This window comes from Rhipicephalus sanguineus, chromosome 2, assembly GCF_013339695.2.
Source record: "Rhipicephalus sanguineus isolate Rsan-2018 chromosome 2, BIME_Rsan_1.4, whole genome shotgun sequence".
Taxonomy (NCBI): domain Eukaryota; kingdom Metazoa; phylum Arthropoda; class Arachnida; order Ixodida; family Ixodidae; genus Rhipicephalus; species Rhipicephalus sanguineus.
Genome location: NC_051177.1, coordinates 123761834 through 123778853, shown reverse-complemented (window position 1 = coordinate 123778853; position 17020 = coordinate 123761834). Strand labels below are relative to the sequence as shown.

Genomic DNA, 17020 nt, shown 5'->3' with positions numbered 1-17020 from the left:
CGTTAGCCTATTCCTCCGGGCTCGAGCAACCCTGGGCTATAGCTTGTTGAATCACAGGAGTACAAATGTAGTGTTTATTAGACCGCTGTAAAAGCGGAGATAACACTGGAACCACAATTGACGTTAACCCGACATGACGCCTGTATCATAGTAGTACATATGTAATGTTTATGCTTTGCTATAAAATTAGATAGCCAACACTGCCACAACAATTCACGTTGCACCGACATTACGCCTGCATGGGGTCTTTTTCCAAAGCAGTTTCTAGATCTGGCGTGGCTTTGTGTTAGAATACGTGACCGCCACGCAGAATGCTTGGGTCCGCACGATTCCTGCTGAGATACAAATTTTTATTCTTTGCATTCGTCGGGTCAACGTTGCCAATGTCGGTTTTTCTTAACGATCTCGTATATAAATTGACAATGTCTGTTTTCGCCGTTCCTGCGCAGATATAAACTGTCAATAACCGGTGGCCCGTACCCGCATACCGGGACCCGTTCTGCGCAGATATGGTATACGGGTATGTGCCACACGTGTCTGGAGGAAAAAAATTGACTACGTGCGAGACAGGACTTTCAAGTTATTCTGGTCATGACCAGACATTCATATCCGTCAAACCGTGTTACCCTCCCATGCCACTTTTGGTGTACACTATGTTAAGGAGGCGATCTCGAGAGCACCCAGGCGTAGGCGGATAGATAGATAGATAGATGGATAGATGGATAGATAGATAGATAGATAGATAGATAGATAGATAGATAGATAGATAGATAGATAGATAGATAGATAGATAGATAGATAGATAGATAGATAGATAGATAGATAGATAGATAGATTAAATGCGCTTTTTTAACATTAAGGCCCTTTTCTTTCGAGTGATCCATATAAATACAGCTTTGTCAAAGTTTATGCACATTTGCCACCACTTACACCAAGAAGCAACACGCTGAAAATCATTGTTTAACAACGCCTGACCCGATTGATCATTAACTTCCGTATAGAGAACAGATTGGTCTGCGTAAAGCTTTATTTTGACATAGATGTCTTTTACTATGTCGTTTATATAAATAAGAAAAAGGAGTGGCCGTAGGACCGAGCCCTCCGGGACACCTGATTGCACTCGTAGTTGGTCAGACTGATGGGCTTTAAATGCAACAAACTAGTGTCGATTGTTCAAGTACGATGAAATCCAATAAACAAGGTCGGAATTTCTAAGCAGACTATGTAATTTAAATAATAATTTACTGTGCGACACCTTGCCAAAAGCCTTCGAAAATCCATAAAAATTGCATCAATTTGCATAACATTGTTTACTGATACGGCAAAACCTTGAATGGTTGCAACTAGCTGTGTACAAGTTGAGTACTCGTTCCGAAATTAATGCTGGCATTCTTTTAAGATGTTATGCGTATTTAAAAGAATATGGCCCTAGACATTAATCACTGTGCTAATGAAGTGGCAGTTATTTGTGCGTGGCTGAAGCCCGTTATTCGAAAGACACTTAAGAACTTCTGCTAGGCGCTCCTAATAGAGATTGAACGTCGTCAAGAAGACAACGATGTCGGCTTGGTAACGAGCAGCTCACGACGTAACTTCGACCATGGCCTCCGCGATTAGCTCCGGCAGCGCTTAACGGTGCGCTGCCGGATTGCGGAAGTCACGCCCCGACGAGCGACGTTTGTACTCCCTGCCTCCTCCCCCGCACGGCGCTGCTGTTGGCTCTTCGTGGCCGTTCAGAACTCGGAGAGAGGCACAACGGCCATTCGCCAGATTGAGAGCCCTAGCGCACTAATGTAGACACAATGCGAACACAACCGTAATGGTCACCGCAGATTTCTTTTGCGCTGGCTTCCTTGCAAGAACCCCTTCTGATATGATTACTTAAACGAACGGCTTTCTTTTTCTGTAGAGAGTGTTGTTTCTTAAGAGACAGGGAAAAAAAGAGTTTCTGAAGGGGAGATGGTCTCCTGGAGAAGCACAGAACGTGCGCCGGTTCAGCTGTCTTTCCATGCTAGCAAAAATGAGGATAGACCTCGAACTGCATTACGGTCATCTAGGTCGCTTAAAAGTCAAAAACGCTAATAATTTCTGGAAGCTGGGTCCATTTTCTTGAACTGTGGATATCTTGCTTTTTCCTACCCAAGGCATTTCCACATCTGCTTTTCCGCGAAAGATAGCTTGCAGTACAGGAACAGGCGTGCCTGACTATATAAACAATTTCTGCACCTGCAGTTATAGTTATTATTAATAAAACTACTAGTAGTATCATTAACGTTCTCTGTATATTGTAGCACGCGAGAGAGCAGGCGAGGGAAATGTTAAGCAACTAGTTACAGTGGCTGCGTGGGCGACACTGAATTCCTGTCATTTAATTTATTTCTCGTTCTTTCTCCGTGGCCTATGGCTCTTCGTCCATCTTGAGAAGGAGGCGTTGCTGTACTTGCGTTTTTCTATGTGGCCTCAGTCCTAGTTGTCATGTCAGGCGTTGAACGATCACCGCGTTAAGCAAGTTCGCCTCCTTCAGCGTCGCCTTGTCATTCGTTAGTTCCTTTCGTGGGAACATCGTCAACAAAGTGAATGTCGCCGCCTCGTACTCAGGCCGGGCGTTCACGATGTACTTGCGGATGTCGGCCACTGTGTTGGTCTGGTTCATGTGGGCCACCAACCTCGAGCCATCGGAAAGGCGAACTTGGATGTTGGTCGTCGGCAAAGCCTCGTTCAGGTTTATCGCCTTCTTAGCGTTGGCCTCAGCGTGTTCGAGCGACGGCGTTGTCACCGTTTGCCGGCTCAACGTTGGAGTCACGACTCCGAGCCGGTGTCCCGTACCCTCGAAGGGCGTCACCTTGACACGGCGCGGTGAGAACTGCTGATGCCGATGGTCCTCCATGATCACGTCCACCTCAGCACCACCCGCTTCCTGCAACATCTCAGCAGGGACCTCTCCTCGTCGAATGGACTGGAGAAACTGTTGGCTGCTTGCGTCATCATAGGAGCGCGAGGGCCCATCGTCGATGCTGAAACCGTCCTCCCACATCTTTAGTACCCTCGAAACCGAAGGCTGGGGTTTCGCCGGGCCGACTGGAGGGATTGTATCACCGGTAGTCGCTGCGTCATCAAGCTTGTGGCCAGTACCCGAGAACGACCTGCCACCAGAACCCGCCGACTTACCAGTTCTGTCATTCGTTCGCGGATCCACCACCACAGCGCCGTGTTTCTTAGCTGCCTCGAACGTATCGACGACAAAATTATCCTTGATACCAGCTTTTTCGCCTGGCCCGAGAATCTGCTGGCCGCTCTGCTCTGAGCCACCGACGTAGAATGCCTGGCCATCATCTTCACCGGCCCTCTTTCTGCGGGTAAGATCTGAGAATCCCCGAATCCTTACGGACGGCTGCGCTGCTGATTTGGGCTTGGTTGCTATAGTGACGTGTTGGGGCTTCTTCGGTTTGTCGTGTGGCCGCTCCTTAGAGCTCGAAGGATCCATGCTTTTGTAAGTATACTCACAAGTTAAGGCGGAATACTTTTGATGTTCCACAATTTAACTCGAGGCACAGTATGACACTACAGGAGTAAGTGTTAGTGATACCAAGGCATGCCGTGTTCAATGGTGAATGCTGATTACCGTCAGGCACCACACGCACCTTTGAACGAAGTTTGATGATGATGATGATGATTGCCTTTATGAATGACTCACACCCACTCTGAGGGATTGGCCAAGAAACGAATAATTATAATAAACGTGGTAATATATGAATTGTATGACTAATAAATTATCGAACAGTGAGAATAAATTAATAATGCTAATTTAAAAATTCGAAATCAGAACCACCCTGATTCAATAAATATTTTTGTACAGCGGAACAGACATCAAAGTGATAGTGGCCTAATGAGGAGGCTCCCAAGGATAGAATATTAGAAGCAATGAAATCCAATCTAATTCGGTTAGACACCACTTTGAGAACGTTTTCCTCAGTAAATTGGAGCGGTTACATGATAAAAAAATAATTTTCGTCTGTTTCATCCTTGTTGCAAAACGAACAAAAGGGGGTAAGGAGCCAGACCAGCTCTATGCATAAAGCCACTTTTCCCTTTCCCTGATTTTTTTTAAACCCAATGTTCCAATTGACTGTAACCGCCGGCTTCTTGGCCAATCCCCCGTTGTGGGTGTGAGCCACATGCAAGGAACAAGCAAGCAAGCAAGCAAGCAAGCCCCGCTATGGTGGTGTAGTGGTTATGGCACTCGACTGCTGACCCGAAGGTTGCGGGATCGAATACCGGCCGCGGCGGCTGCATTTTCGATGGAGGCGAAAATGTTTGAGGTCCGTGTACTTAGCTTTAGGTGCATAAAGAACCCCAGGGGGTCAAAATTTCCAAAGCCCTTCACTACGGCGTCCCTCATAATTATATTGTGGTTTTGGGGCGTTACACCCCAGATATTAAAGACGATAGTCTTTCTTGGGATACTTAAACGCAGAAATTTTGGTCTGTCTTTCTGTCTGTCTTTCTGTTTGTCGGCACGTCCCTCGATTCAGCCACTCAGCCAAAGTTGAACCACTTGCCCAAGGGCCAGCCCTCTTGAACTGGTACGGCTGTTCATACTTGTGAACGTTGTCGATCAAAAAGTAAATATCATGCATATCTGAGGGGCAACATCACTAGGTAAGTATTAGATGGCGTGTTCCTTTAATAGAAAATGCATACATACGTAATTTTAAGGACCCTAGTTTCTTAAGCTGCGCTGAAATTTGCCTTCCTCCGTGCCCTCCGCTCGAGCTCACTGTTGTGTTTCGGTTTCGGTTCTGTATTGCACTGTACGAATGCCATGGGTTGGTGTTGAAAAACTTTAGTTTTGAGAAGGCCAAGAAGGTGAAAAAAAATATCTAAAAAATGAAAAAAGCAGCGTTGTGGGCGGCCTTCATGCTGCCGGTTGTGGGTGCCGCTCTGGCATTCCTGTTTTACCCAGGCGACGTGTAAATAAAAGAGTTTGTGGAGAGTACTCGTTGAGTGCGGACGTTTCTTCTGCTTCAGCGCTTCGCGCCAAACCGCGTGTTCGGGCTGGCTGGCGTCCCCGCAGGTCGCGTTGGTCACCGCCGGTCTTCGCCTGCCGCTGCGCCGGGACTACCAGCACGCAACACAGCACTCATGTTTCCCGACGTATTGCCAGATGGCGTCCATATCTCACACAGCGCCTCTTCTATCGTCTTTACACGACATTTGCAGCGAAGCACGCAGATACGCGGCCAATTTTTATTATTTATTATCAGGTCTATGCATATAAAAGTTTAATTTTGGAACGTGACAGCGTAAGTTTGTAAAAATAACTTCCTCTTTTCTTATTGAACAGAAATTCCTACGCCAAGGAAACACGAGGAGTCGATATTCGTTTAGATGAGTGAGTAATGTTTTACCAGAGTCTTGAATTATGGCACGCCTTCTAAATCTGTCACGAATTTTGAGTGCTGATGTGGGAATAATTGAGAGTATCGGACCAGTGAGAGCGGCTTTAGGCTTTCCCTTTTCTTGTTCTTCTTCAAGGGCTACGAAGAAGGAGCGATGATGATCTTCCTAAACAAGGCACATAACCGAAGTGGTTTATAGACTAAGAATCGGGTGGCGCAACTTTTAGTTAACACCTAGAATATTGCATGATAATATTAAAGGCAGTGGCAGAGAAACTACGTATTGTTGATTGAGGCAGTGAGACTCCTTATATGAATGGTAAGAAATCTGAACACGCACTTTCATCATCATATTCTTCATCGAATTAACTTTAAATCATCGAAAACATAATGTTGAAAGAACATTTTTACAGCGGTAAATTTTCAATTTAAGGTTGCCAAACGCAGGTATGCGTGACTGATAATCTCTGGTAAGTACTACTACAGTTGAAAAAAAATGCAAATGGGAGTCAGGTCAATGTGTTTTGTCCAACTATACTTCAACTCCAAGGACCTAATAAATTAAACACATTTCCACAGCAAGCATGAAATTCACACAAAGGCGAAAGAAATTTTGTCAAGCTTGGTATACTGTACATATTGGCGACGTAATTCCAAAGGCGTTTCTGATGCTAGGACTGCGAGTAGTTTGCCACGACAAACATTTACGAGTCAAGTTCGGGTCTGCGCCCTCAAATGAGATAGGCCAAGGCGCTTACAACTAATGTTAGGGACATAGGCATCTAACCACTGTGCCTGAGGTCGAGCCATCCATAGTCGGAGACAACTCAAGGAGTCTCCTGACTTCTTGAGTTTATCCTCGCCCGGACGACCCAAGCTCGATGGCCGGTCGCCCTCCGCGACTAAAGAAATATTCCTGCTCATACGCTCGGTAACGTTATCCGAAGGCAGGATAACCGGCCGTCCGGCTCATGGCACCAGTCAGGAGTGCGCGCCCATTTCTGCAGGCTTGTGTGCAGGAGGAAATGCCGCGGACTTCTAAAGTTGTATTGGCCTACAGTGGTGTGACGAGAATCACCTTATTTCCAATAAGACGGAAAGGCATCGGTTTGGCTGCATAGTGGAAAATTTGCGCACACCACACGAATACACAACGAAAAAAATAAACAAGGACCAGCGTAGACTGACAACCGACCTTTATTCCACAAGAAAGCAAATATATACAATCCCGATAACCACCTCATAATCACTGCGCATGAGCAACACGGCACCGCATATTCCTTTACAGATAAACGATAAAACTATTAACAAAATCGATACAGTATCACAACTTGTTTAGCAAGCTAATTTCATGTTCATCCAATGCGATGAACGTATGACTAACACATGCGCTTGAAGTCTGGATATGCCAAGCTTCTACAATCTCTCTTGTTGTCTCATTAGGGTGAACATACAAAACAGTAGTTTGATTTCTCCATGAACGACACACTTTCAATGAACAACGCGCACAATGCAATGCTAAATGCGTGTCAGGCCTTCCCTTCAGGTTGACCAAGTGTTCTTTAACCCTACATTTAAGCATCGGCCGGTCTGATCTACATAGCACTGGCCACACTTGAATGGAATCTTGTAAACTACGTTTCTTTTGCAATCCACAACCTGGTGATCAGGACGCTTCGAACACTTCTTAGTGATACAATTGGGTTTGTATTCGTACGGATTATTTAAAACAGGGCAAACCTATTTTGTTTCTTGCCGAGAAAACTACACTCCCACCATACTTAGTGGTCATCTTCTTAAGTTTATGTGACAAACCATGCATGTAGGGGATTACCGAAATTTGTCATGGTGTCTTGGCTTCTTTGCGCCTCTTTCTCCTCAATTTTCATTTTCTAGTATAACCTTTCGCTTGCATGTTAGAAGAACCGAGGTGGGATATCCAGCCTTTTCCAGCCGAAACTTCTGCTCTATAGGAATGATACATTTACCTTGTGCTTGCACGTTTTTGTTAAAGCTGATTGAAAACGTCCCATTGCGATTCCGTTTTTTTATTATTCATGAATGAGTGGAAGTGTACTGTAACAAAGGCTTCTCCGTTCCCGGTGAATATTTCCAGCCTAAATGGTCTGCCTCGAAAATGAGCTTCACATCTAAAAACTTTAGAGCTATCGGTAGGCACAAAGTCATATGTGAATTTTAGACCTTTGCCTCTTTTTCTGAATGTTTCCAACACACTTGAGTTGAAAATAAATCATTCCATGTTAAGGCCCAAAATAATGTAATCGTCAACATATCTGAATGTTTTTAGAACTTTGCCATCCAAATCAGAATTGACAAGTCTGTCTATGTTACGCAAAAAAATTGTGCTTAGCACTGGGGCTACTTTTGACCCCAGTGCACACTTCATTTTTTTTTTTTTGACGAAACAGTTTATCTGAAAACTGCACAACCCTGCTCTCCAGGTACGTGCAAAGTACTTCAAGGAATGTTTCTAACGACATTCCACTGCTATTACGGAAAGCGACTTCATCATTGTCCCGTTCCACGCGCCCTAGCTTTTACACACTCTAGTAGAGCGCCTTGCGGCAAGAATAATAAAGGTCTTGAATGTCAGTATGGAAGCCCTTGTAGCTCTCTTCCTTAAGAGCGGTCAAATAATGCGCCACCTCCTAAGAATTCTTGATAAAAAATGGGTCGTTCGTTCACAAAGACGCAAGTGTCTTTTGGCACCTGCCATGAATTGCGTTCCAACGCTATTGCTTCGAATGGGACATCTTGCGTATGCGTTTTTCCTGCTTTCACAAGCGATACAAGCTAATCTAACTCACATTGTTTCAACAGTCCTACCGCGCGTTTCTTCAGTTCCTGTGGCTTTACTTTTACTTCCTCAAAGCATTTGTGCATCACTTCCCAAGCATTACCAGAATACAAGTTATCTGGAAACACGATAAAGTAACCTTTGTTCGATCTTACGTACCTCAATTCCTTTGAGTACATAAGCGAGCCAGCGGCCCCACAAAATGACGTTGTCTACATATTCGTCTTGTACTCGCAGCTACTTACACGCATTCTCTGACGCAATAACCCTTCTCTTCAACACTCACGCTCCTTGAAATGTCCCTTGCCAAAGCGAGCATGTCGGTGATCGGTAGTGAAGGTACCGCACAGAAGATGGGCCCTAACTTAAGCATATTCTTCTGCTTTTCGTCCAACGGTGTGTCTCCGAGAAAGAAGAGCTTTCCTGGTTAAGCTGCTTGCATTTCTTTTTTAGGCGAAAATTCCCAAACTTGACGCCACAACACATAGGTTAAGTTCACAGCACAATCGTACCACACACGTTACGATCTCAGGTCAATCCTGGCATCGACACCCGATGAACTCTGCCTCCAGCACTCAGACCTGAGGATCTTGCAAAACCTTCGGCAATGGCCAGCCGACATTGGCAGCCACCCAGTCGCAAACCCCGAACTAGGACTTCCCCGAATGAGCTACGGAATAAGCCCTGCGGCACGGACCATACGCACAATTGGTCTTCGTGATTAGGTATCTCCTCCATATTTCATTCGAGAAAGGACACCACGTAACGTTTCAGATGCTGCCAAGTCACTGCAGTGTGACAGGCAATAAACACGCCGACAATGCTGCTGGATCAGCTTTTCAAGGAGACAGGCTGGAGACAGTACCCCTATTAAGCTGCTAGCCAACTTCGAGCGGTGGCACACGAAACTGCTCTCTCCACTTGGCATACGGCAAGAAGACTGAACAACCAGTACCACCGCTACCCGAACGTTTCACTTCGTCTTCAGACACCTACTAGACTCCACCGAGAAGAGGCCACTCTGCTTTGCCGTTTATGGCAAAGGGTGGCTTCCAAGGAGTCATTTTCCTTCTGTATCGGAATGGCTGACAACTCTCTTTGTGACAAATGTGGCAGCGAAGAGACATTACAGCACATCGTCTGCGGTGTACTCGCTACAATGTGCGGATACAATCAATCACGGTCGCTCTAACTCGCATAGACCACAGACCGATGACAGCAGTAACCATTTTGGAATCCTGAGAGGTTATCGCGGATGAAGGCGACGAGGGCATCACTCAAATTCTTGAAGCCAACAGACTTGCACCGGCGGTTAGAGACTAACGGTAATATTATGACTGTGACGAGTGTAACTTTGCGCCTATGTGTTCCCCCTCTCCCCCCTTTTCTCTCTCTATCTCTCTAGCTCTAACTCTCAAACTTCCCCATCCCTTTCCCCAGTGAAGGGTAGCATGCCAGTTTTTCTAGACTGGTTAACATCCCCGTTTTCCTCCTTTCCGCTGTTGCTTCCTTCCGTCTCTCAAGTGAAAACACGGGCCATGGTTGCCAGGTTTGGGTACTTTGCGCCAACTTGGCTACTTTTTTAGGCAGGTGGCGGCAGAAAAAGCACCTTGGCTGTTTGGCTAATTCTGGGCTACTTTCCTGTTTCCTCAACATTAACCAAATTATCATTATCTGGTGATGTTGCCGTCTCAGTCGTTCCAGCATGCAGTGTCAAAAGAAGGCGTGTTTCCAGATTACAAAATTCAATTTGGCGCTTGCGTTACACAAAAGCTAAGACTTTTGGATGCGTGGCCAGGACTCTCGGGGAAAACTGTTGTATGGAGCCGCAATTAGCAGACCATCTATACTGCTGAACGCGACTTTAAACCGTAATTGGATGTGACTTGCACAATCGAAAGCGTGTATACCATCCAGGGCTCTCTGCACTCATGGACATTTGAAATCAGACATCTGACCAACCACTTGTGTCATTTCTTCAAATTAGGCACGGACTGTGACTCAGGAATAGAAACGTCGGTATCAAGTAAAAAAATGACGGCGAAAATGAGTATAATTTATGCTTTGAACTACGCAACTATAACTTTGAGCACATGATGCGATACTCATTTTTATTGTCACCACATAGATGTTACTTAAATTCCTTTTAAGCAAAGACATGCAAGGATTGTTAAGAGTGTCATTTTTGCAAAAGCGCAATAAACTTAGTTCTACTGCATGAAATGATTGCCACAGTCAATAATTTATGCTTTAATCTCAGCAATCCTGATTGTGAAAGGTTGAGGGTGTACTTATTTACATGTTCGCCATGTATTTAGTCATTTACACAAAACTGCATTTGGTCATTTCTCCTTTTAGTCATTTTCATAAAACTGTCGCAGTCGTTTTAACGCACCCTTGGCTACTTTTGGCTAATTTTGCTAACCTTGGCTGAATTTGGCTACTTTTTGGCTAGATTTTAAAAAAAGTCTTGGCTATTTTTTTTGTCTTTTCGACCTGGCAACCCTCAACGCGTCTTCTTGGTCCTCGCCACGCAGCGCGCAGCTTTTAATCCTGGAGGCCGTTTCGAACATGGAAAAAATAAACGTGGTTCAATTCCTTAAGTATACCTAATTTTTCACAATGAACAAGTATATCTGAGACTTCATAATCTTGGAACGGCAGCGGAAATAGTCAATAGAGTTGGGTTTAATGTTGAAGCATCGTAAACTCTGATGTTTTTCCGCCACACATAATGGCGTGATCCCCTGAAACACCATTATCCACATGGCACGACAATTATTTCACGCTTTAAATCTGCTAGAGTGGAATCTGGCGGTGACCGTTCATTGCCAGCAGTGCAATGAATATTGCTCGGGAAAACTGTCGTGTACGCGCACGTCAACCGACACACGGCCACTCCAGGGGTTGTGCCTCGCTTGCCGGTGCTGCCCGACGCGCTCACGCGCATGGCGCCTTCCTCAGACTCTCGTCCCCAGCTCCTGCATATCGTGTTGCGTCTTCTGCCCTCGCTGTAACTTCCTCTGCCTCCTCTCGTCCGCTTCTAAAAGAAAGCAATAAACAGTCTCCTGCCAGCCGCTCTCTCGTGTGGTTCCTGTGCTGCGGGGCTCCGAACCCCCAACATAACACTGGCGACGAGAAGTGGAATTTTATAAGTGCGCAGCTCTCTAGGTTACGCCATGGCTACTGGAGGAATGCAGGCCGCCATCGAGCCTTTTAGCGGCAAGAACTGGTCATCCTGGATCCAGCGCCTGACCTTCTACTTCGTGGCGAATGACGTCTGCGACGAACAAAAGAAGCGCGCGCTCCTCCTGACGCTATGCGGAGCCGACACCTTTGAAACTGCCTGCGCTCTGGTCGCACCGAAGACTCCTGGAGAGGTGGGCTATGCCGACATAGTTGCCCTTCTGCAGAAACACTTCGATCCACGACCGTCTGAGTTGTACAGCCGGTACGTGTTCCAGCGACGCGACCAGCGGCCGGAAGAGTCGATCAGCAACTACGTTGCAGCGCTCAGAAGCTTGTCAGCTGACTGTAACTTCGGAGTGCCAGCGACAACGTCTGCTACATCGACGCCACCGGCAGAAGGCCATGCAGCCGTTCTGGCGAACCCCACCATGCTGCCCCAAGATGTGATGCTTCGCGACAGGTTCGTGTGCGGCATCCGCGACGAGCATCTGCAGCAGCGACTGTTCGCGGAGAAAGACTTGACTTTTCAACGTGCGTTGGACTTGGCACTGTCGTCCGAAAGTGCGTCGAAGCAGCAACGAGGACTTAAAGGAGCGACGAGCTCCGCGGAGGTGCACAAGACTTCGCAGTCTAAAAAGGAAAGCAAACATTCGGCTCAGCAACGGCGCTGCTACCGATGCGACGGCTGGCACGAGGCTGACACCTGCAAGTTCAGGACAGCGTAATGCCGTTTTTGTTCCAAAAAGGGTCCCATCGAGAACGCCTGCATCTCCAAAAAGAAGAAAAACAAGGAAGGCAACCTCAACGCCCGGCAAGGAACTCACATGGTTAACGCCCAACCTTTGTGCTACGACCTCGAAGACACCGATAGGTGCTACGACCTACATGCCGTGAGTGGGCGACAATCCTGCCCTAAATTCCTCGTTGACGTGAAAGTCGAGGGAAGGCCCCTGAAAATCGAAGTGGACACGGGCGCCGCATGTTCTCTCATCAGTGAGGCTACCTACCACCAAACGTGGCCATCGAACGCCCCAAAGCTTTCGAGAGAACCCCTAGACTTACGCACCTGGTCAGGGGAAGAACTGGACACCGTCGGTTTGGCACAAGTACGTGTGCGTTTCAAATCAAAGGACTACGTGCTGCCCCTGCTGGTAATGAAAGGGACTGGGTGCAACCTGCTCGGACGTGACTGGTTTTCGGCACTGAACATCCGTGTTCACGGAATAAACCAGGTCGCCGAACCAGGTCAAGAGATCCAGGAAGTTCTCGCACGCCATCCTGATGTATTTAAGGAAGGTATCGACGGCTACATGGGTCCGTTGGTTCACTTAGACTTGGAAGAAGGTGCCACACCCAAGTTTTGCAAAGCACGTCCAGTGCCCCTAGCTTACCAAGAGCCTATGGAGGAAGAGCTCGACCGCCTGCAAAAACAAGGCATCCTGGAGCCGACGCAACACGCCGAAATGGCCACACCCTTGGTGTGGGTGCGCAAAAAGGATGGAACATTTCGCGTTTGTGGAGATTACAGGAGTACAGTTAACGCGGTGGTCAAGAAGACGGCGTACCCACTGCCGACAACTGCGGAGGTGTTCGCAAAGTTGCGCGGTGGAACGACATTTTCGACGTTAGACCTGTACCAGGCCTATCAGCAGCTAAGAGTGGACGACGAGACAGCCGCATTGCTCACCGTCAACACCACCAAAGGACTGTTCAAGGTGAATCGCCTCCCTTTTGGAGTATCCGCTGCACCAGCAATCTTCCAGCGGATGATGGAGACGACACTGGCCGGAATTCAGGGGGTGAGTGTCTACCTTGACGACATTATTGTCAGCGGGAAGGACGTTAAAGAGCATGCGCAACGTCTAGAGGAAGTCCTGTCGAAGCTAAGCGACAAAGGTCTGCGACTCAAACAAGAGAAATGCCGCTTCGGCATCAGCTCAGTCCAGTTTCTCGGTCATAAAATCGATGCTCAGGGTGTCCACATGACCGAAGAAAAGGTAAAGGCAATCCTTGAGGCGCCAAAACCGACTGACAAGACCTCTCTGCAGGCTTTCTTAGGGATTCTCGCCTTTTACGATCGTTTTTTGGAGAACAGAGCGACAGTAGCTGCTGAGTTGTATGGGCTTCTCGAGAAGAACACGCCCTGGAAGTGGGAGAAAAAACATCAGGATGCGTTCGAGATGCTTAAGAAGATGATTCGGTCTTCGACAGTCCTTGCGCATTATGACGAAAAAAGGCCTCTCATTCTGTCCGTGGATGCGTCGCCATACGGCATCGGCGCAATTCTCGCTCAAAAGGATGCGTTCGGCCGAGAGGCTCCCATTGCATTCGCGTCACGAACTTTGGGAACCGCTGAGAAAAACTACTCGCGGCTCGATAAAGAGGGCCTTGCGGTAGTTTATGGCGTCAGCCACTTTCACCAATATGTCGCTGGCCGGCACGTGACCGTATTAACGGATCACCAACCGCTCCTAGGCATCATGGGGGAAAAGAAGCAAATCCCTCAGATATTGTCACCGAGGATGACTCGATGGTGTCTGAAATTGGCCATATACGACTACGATTTGGTCTACAGGCCTGGACGCCTGCACCAAAATGCAAACGCGCTCAGCAGGCTGCCACTGCCCGCGCAGGTAGATGAGCCATGCTCCCCGGGAGATGTGCTTATGCTTGCGTCCGCGCCACGTTTCGAGCTGTCACCGCGTCAACTGGCTGAACTGACACGGAGTGACCCACTGTTATCCCGCGTGATGACAGCCATCTCAAAAGGAGAATTACGCCGGTTGCCCAAGCAAGAATTTTCGGCGTTCGCAAAGCTTGGACACGAGCTTTCGCTACAGGAGGGCTGCGTCATCCGGGGTGCCAGACTGGTCGTTCCAGAGAAATCAAGGAAGACGTGCTCGACTTAGCTCATGCAGGTCACAGGGGCGTGGTAGCTATGAAGGCGTGCGCTCGAGGCTATTTTTGGTGGCCCGGTGTCGACAACGACATAGAGCGGGTGGTCAAAAGTTGTGCAACTTGCTAGGGCACCAGAAAACGCCAACTAAAGCACCAGCTCCCGAGTGGAAACGTGCGACAACACCATGGCACACAATCCACGCGGATTTGGCTGGGCCTGTGGAGGGAAGGATGCTCCTAATTGTAGTGGACGCATACAGCAAGTGGCTCGAAGTGCGCACCATGCGGAACATACAGTCGCCGACACTGATCGAGGAACTGCGAAACCTGTTCGCAACTTTCGGCATTCCCGAAAGGGTGGCCACGGATAACGGCCCGTCCTTTGTTTCTGCGGAAATGGAAGAATTTCTGAAGAAGAATCGGGTGACGCACATCACAAGTGCACCCTATCATCCGGCCACGAATGGGCAAGCCGAAAGAATGGTGTATGAAACGAAACAGGCACTTGCAAAGGATCAGTCAGGTACATTTGCGTGCAGGCTGGCTCGTTTTCAGCTGAAACAGCACACCACCGTTTCAGTAACGACGGGCAAAACGCCAGCTGCACTCATGTTCGGCCGCGAGCTCTCAACGGCACTGACACGCATTCAGCCGCGACCAGCTGAGAGGGTGACCACTGACCACAGCGTTGCTGAGTTGCCAAGAAAGATAGAAATCGGGCAACCAGTCTTTTTCCGCAACTTTGCAGGGAATCCTGCTTGGGTTGGCGGAACCGTGTTAAAGAGACTCGGACATCGATCTTGGCTAATCAAGTCAAGAAGCGGAACGGTTCGTCGGCACCGTGATCACATAAAGCCAGGTGCAGAGGCCTACCCGACAGAAGATTCGCCGTGGAACGATCAAACGAACGGACCAGTAGCAAGCTCGCGATTACCAACCCAGCGGGTCCGCGCAGCACCAAAGTGCGCCTAGGCCACAACGTGATCGGCGTCCACCTGACCGATACGGTGACCCCGTCTAAGGGGTAAGGGATGTCGTGTACGCGCACATCAACCGACACACGGCCACTCCAGGGGTTGTGCCTCGCTTGCCGGTGCTGCCCGACGCGCTCACGCGCATGGCGCCTTCCTCAGACTCTCGTCCCCAGCTCCTGCATATCGTGTTGCGTTTTCTGCCCTCGCTGTAACTTCATCTGCCTCCTCTCGTCCGCTTCTAAAAGAAAGCAATAAACAGTCTCCTGCCAGCCGCTCTCTCGTGTGGCTCCTGTGCTGCGGGGCTCCGAACCCCCAACATAACAAAAACAACACAATTTGTACTTTCCTCGCAAATATTCGCTTTTCAAGATACATTCCAGTGTGCCATTACTAGTATACACACTTTAGAGAAGACAGTGCTCATAGTTGATGCTATACGAGAGTGTTTAAAATGATATTTCGTATATTTATAGAATAGTAAATAAAAATTTGCTTCTTTTTATTTCCAGAAAACGTGCCACTTATCCAGGCGTCATGTGGAGAGGTGTTATTAAACAATGCTGAACTACGAAGCTAATATATGTAAATCTAAGAAGGGTAAGGTCTCCTGTGGTTGGTTGGTTGGTTGAAAAACTTTATTTGGGTCCTGCAATGCGCGCGTCAGCGCGCAGCGGGCGACTCCCACGTCGGGACCGTCAGACCAAGCCTGCCGGCCGCTCCGCGGCAGGTCTCCTGTGGCTCACAAAACAATTGAAAAAATCCGTAAACAGGGGTTAGGTGCTCGAGCCGACGTTTCGACAAGAGGACATGTCGAAACGTCGGATCGAGCACCCCCCCCCCCGTTTACGGATTTTTCCATCGCAATCTTCCATCTTCCACTTCCTGCCGTTTTTTTGGATTCACAAAACAATTGCAAGGAAAGGCTTGCGGGTTACGTGCTTTAAAAACAAAAAAGGAAGCCCAAGCATGTACCTTGCAGAAACACAACTCCAACCAGGCTGTTTTGTCCCAGCCTTCCCAAAAAAATTCCACGGCATATCCACGGGGTGAATGATGATGAGTGGGGCGAAGCTCTCGTACGGCAGGATCTTGGCGGCGGCGTCGCGCAGCTTCACGCCCAGTACATCATCAACGACGTGAGATCGGGCCGGTTTATACTAAAGGGTCGATGAGAGTCAGGGCGACTTGCAGCTCCCTTTAATTTTACATGTACGCTGTGAATTTTTATTGTTTAATCACGCACAGGAGAAATCTCACCAGGCACTACCTTGGAGGTAAACAATGGCTGCTAATGGGGAATGAGAGACAGAAGAAGTCGGCTTTTAGCTAACACTTACACTTCTACTTCTACTAACGTTTCCTACTGGAACATGCCAATGGCTGCTAATGGGGAACGAGAGGCAGAAGAAGTCGGCTTTTAGTTAACGCGCACGCTGCGAATATTTTATTGTTCAACAACGCACAGGAGAAATCTCCCACCGGCACCACCTTGGAGGTCAAGTTCTGGTACTAGCGTTAAGACTGGTTACGCACTACGACGGGGACGAACGGGTGCCGCTTTAAGGAGCTTCGCCCCTAAAAGAATTTCACTTGCTAACAATTAAGTCGAACACTATATCTTGCGCGGTTATTACGATTGCAACCACTTAAATAATTTTTAAGCGAACACTAATTTGTCCATGCCGTAAGATTCACCATGATTTCCCCTCCACTCTTTTGCGTCCATAACACCCTTTTTTATT

The 17020-nt window shown here is 47.9% G+C and overlaps 1 protein-coding gene across 1 annotated transcript in view; it reads right to left on the bottom strand.

Moving 5' to 3' along the window:
• Positions 1 to 2473: 2473 nt before the first annotated feature.
• LOC119381857 (NSFL1 cofactor p47) overlaps positions 2474 to 17020 on the bottom strand; it is a 62629-nt gene continuing 48082 nt past the window's right edge. Inside the window, exon 2 of the mRNA XM_037649611.2 lies at positions 2474 to 2842. Within this exon, the coding sequence (XP_037505539.2) occupies positions 2474 to 2842 (369 nt within the window). The remainder of the gene's footprint in view (positions 2843 to 17020) is intronic.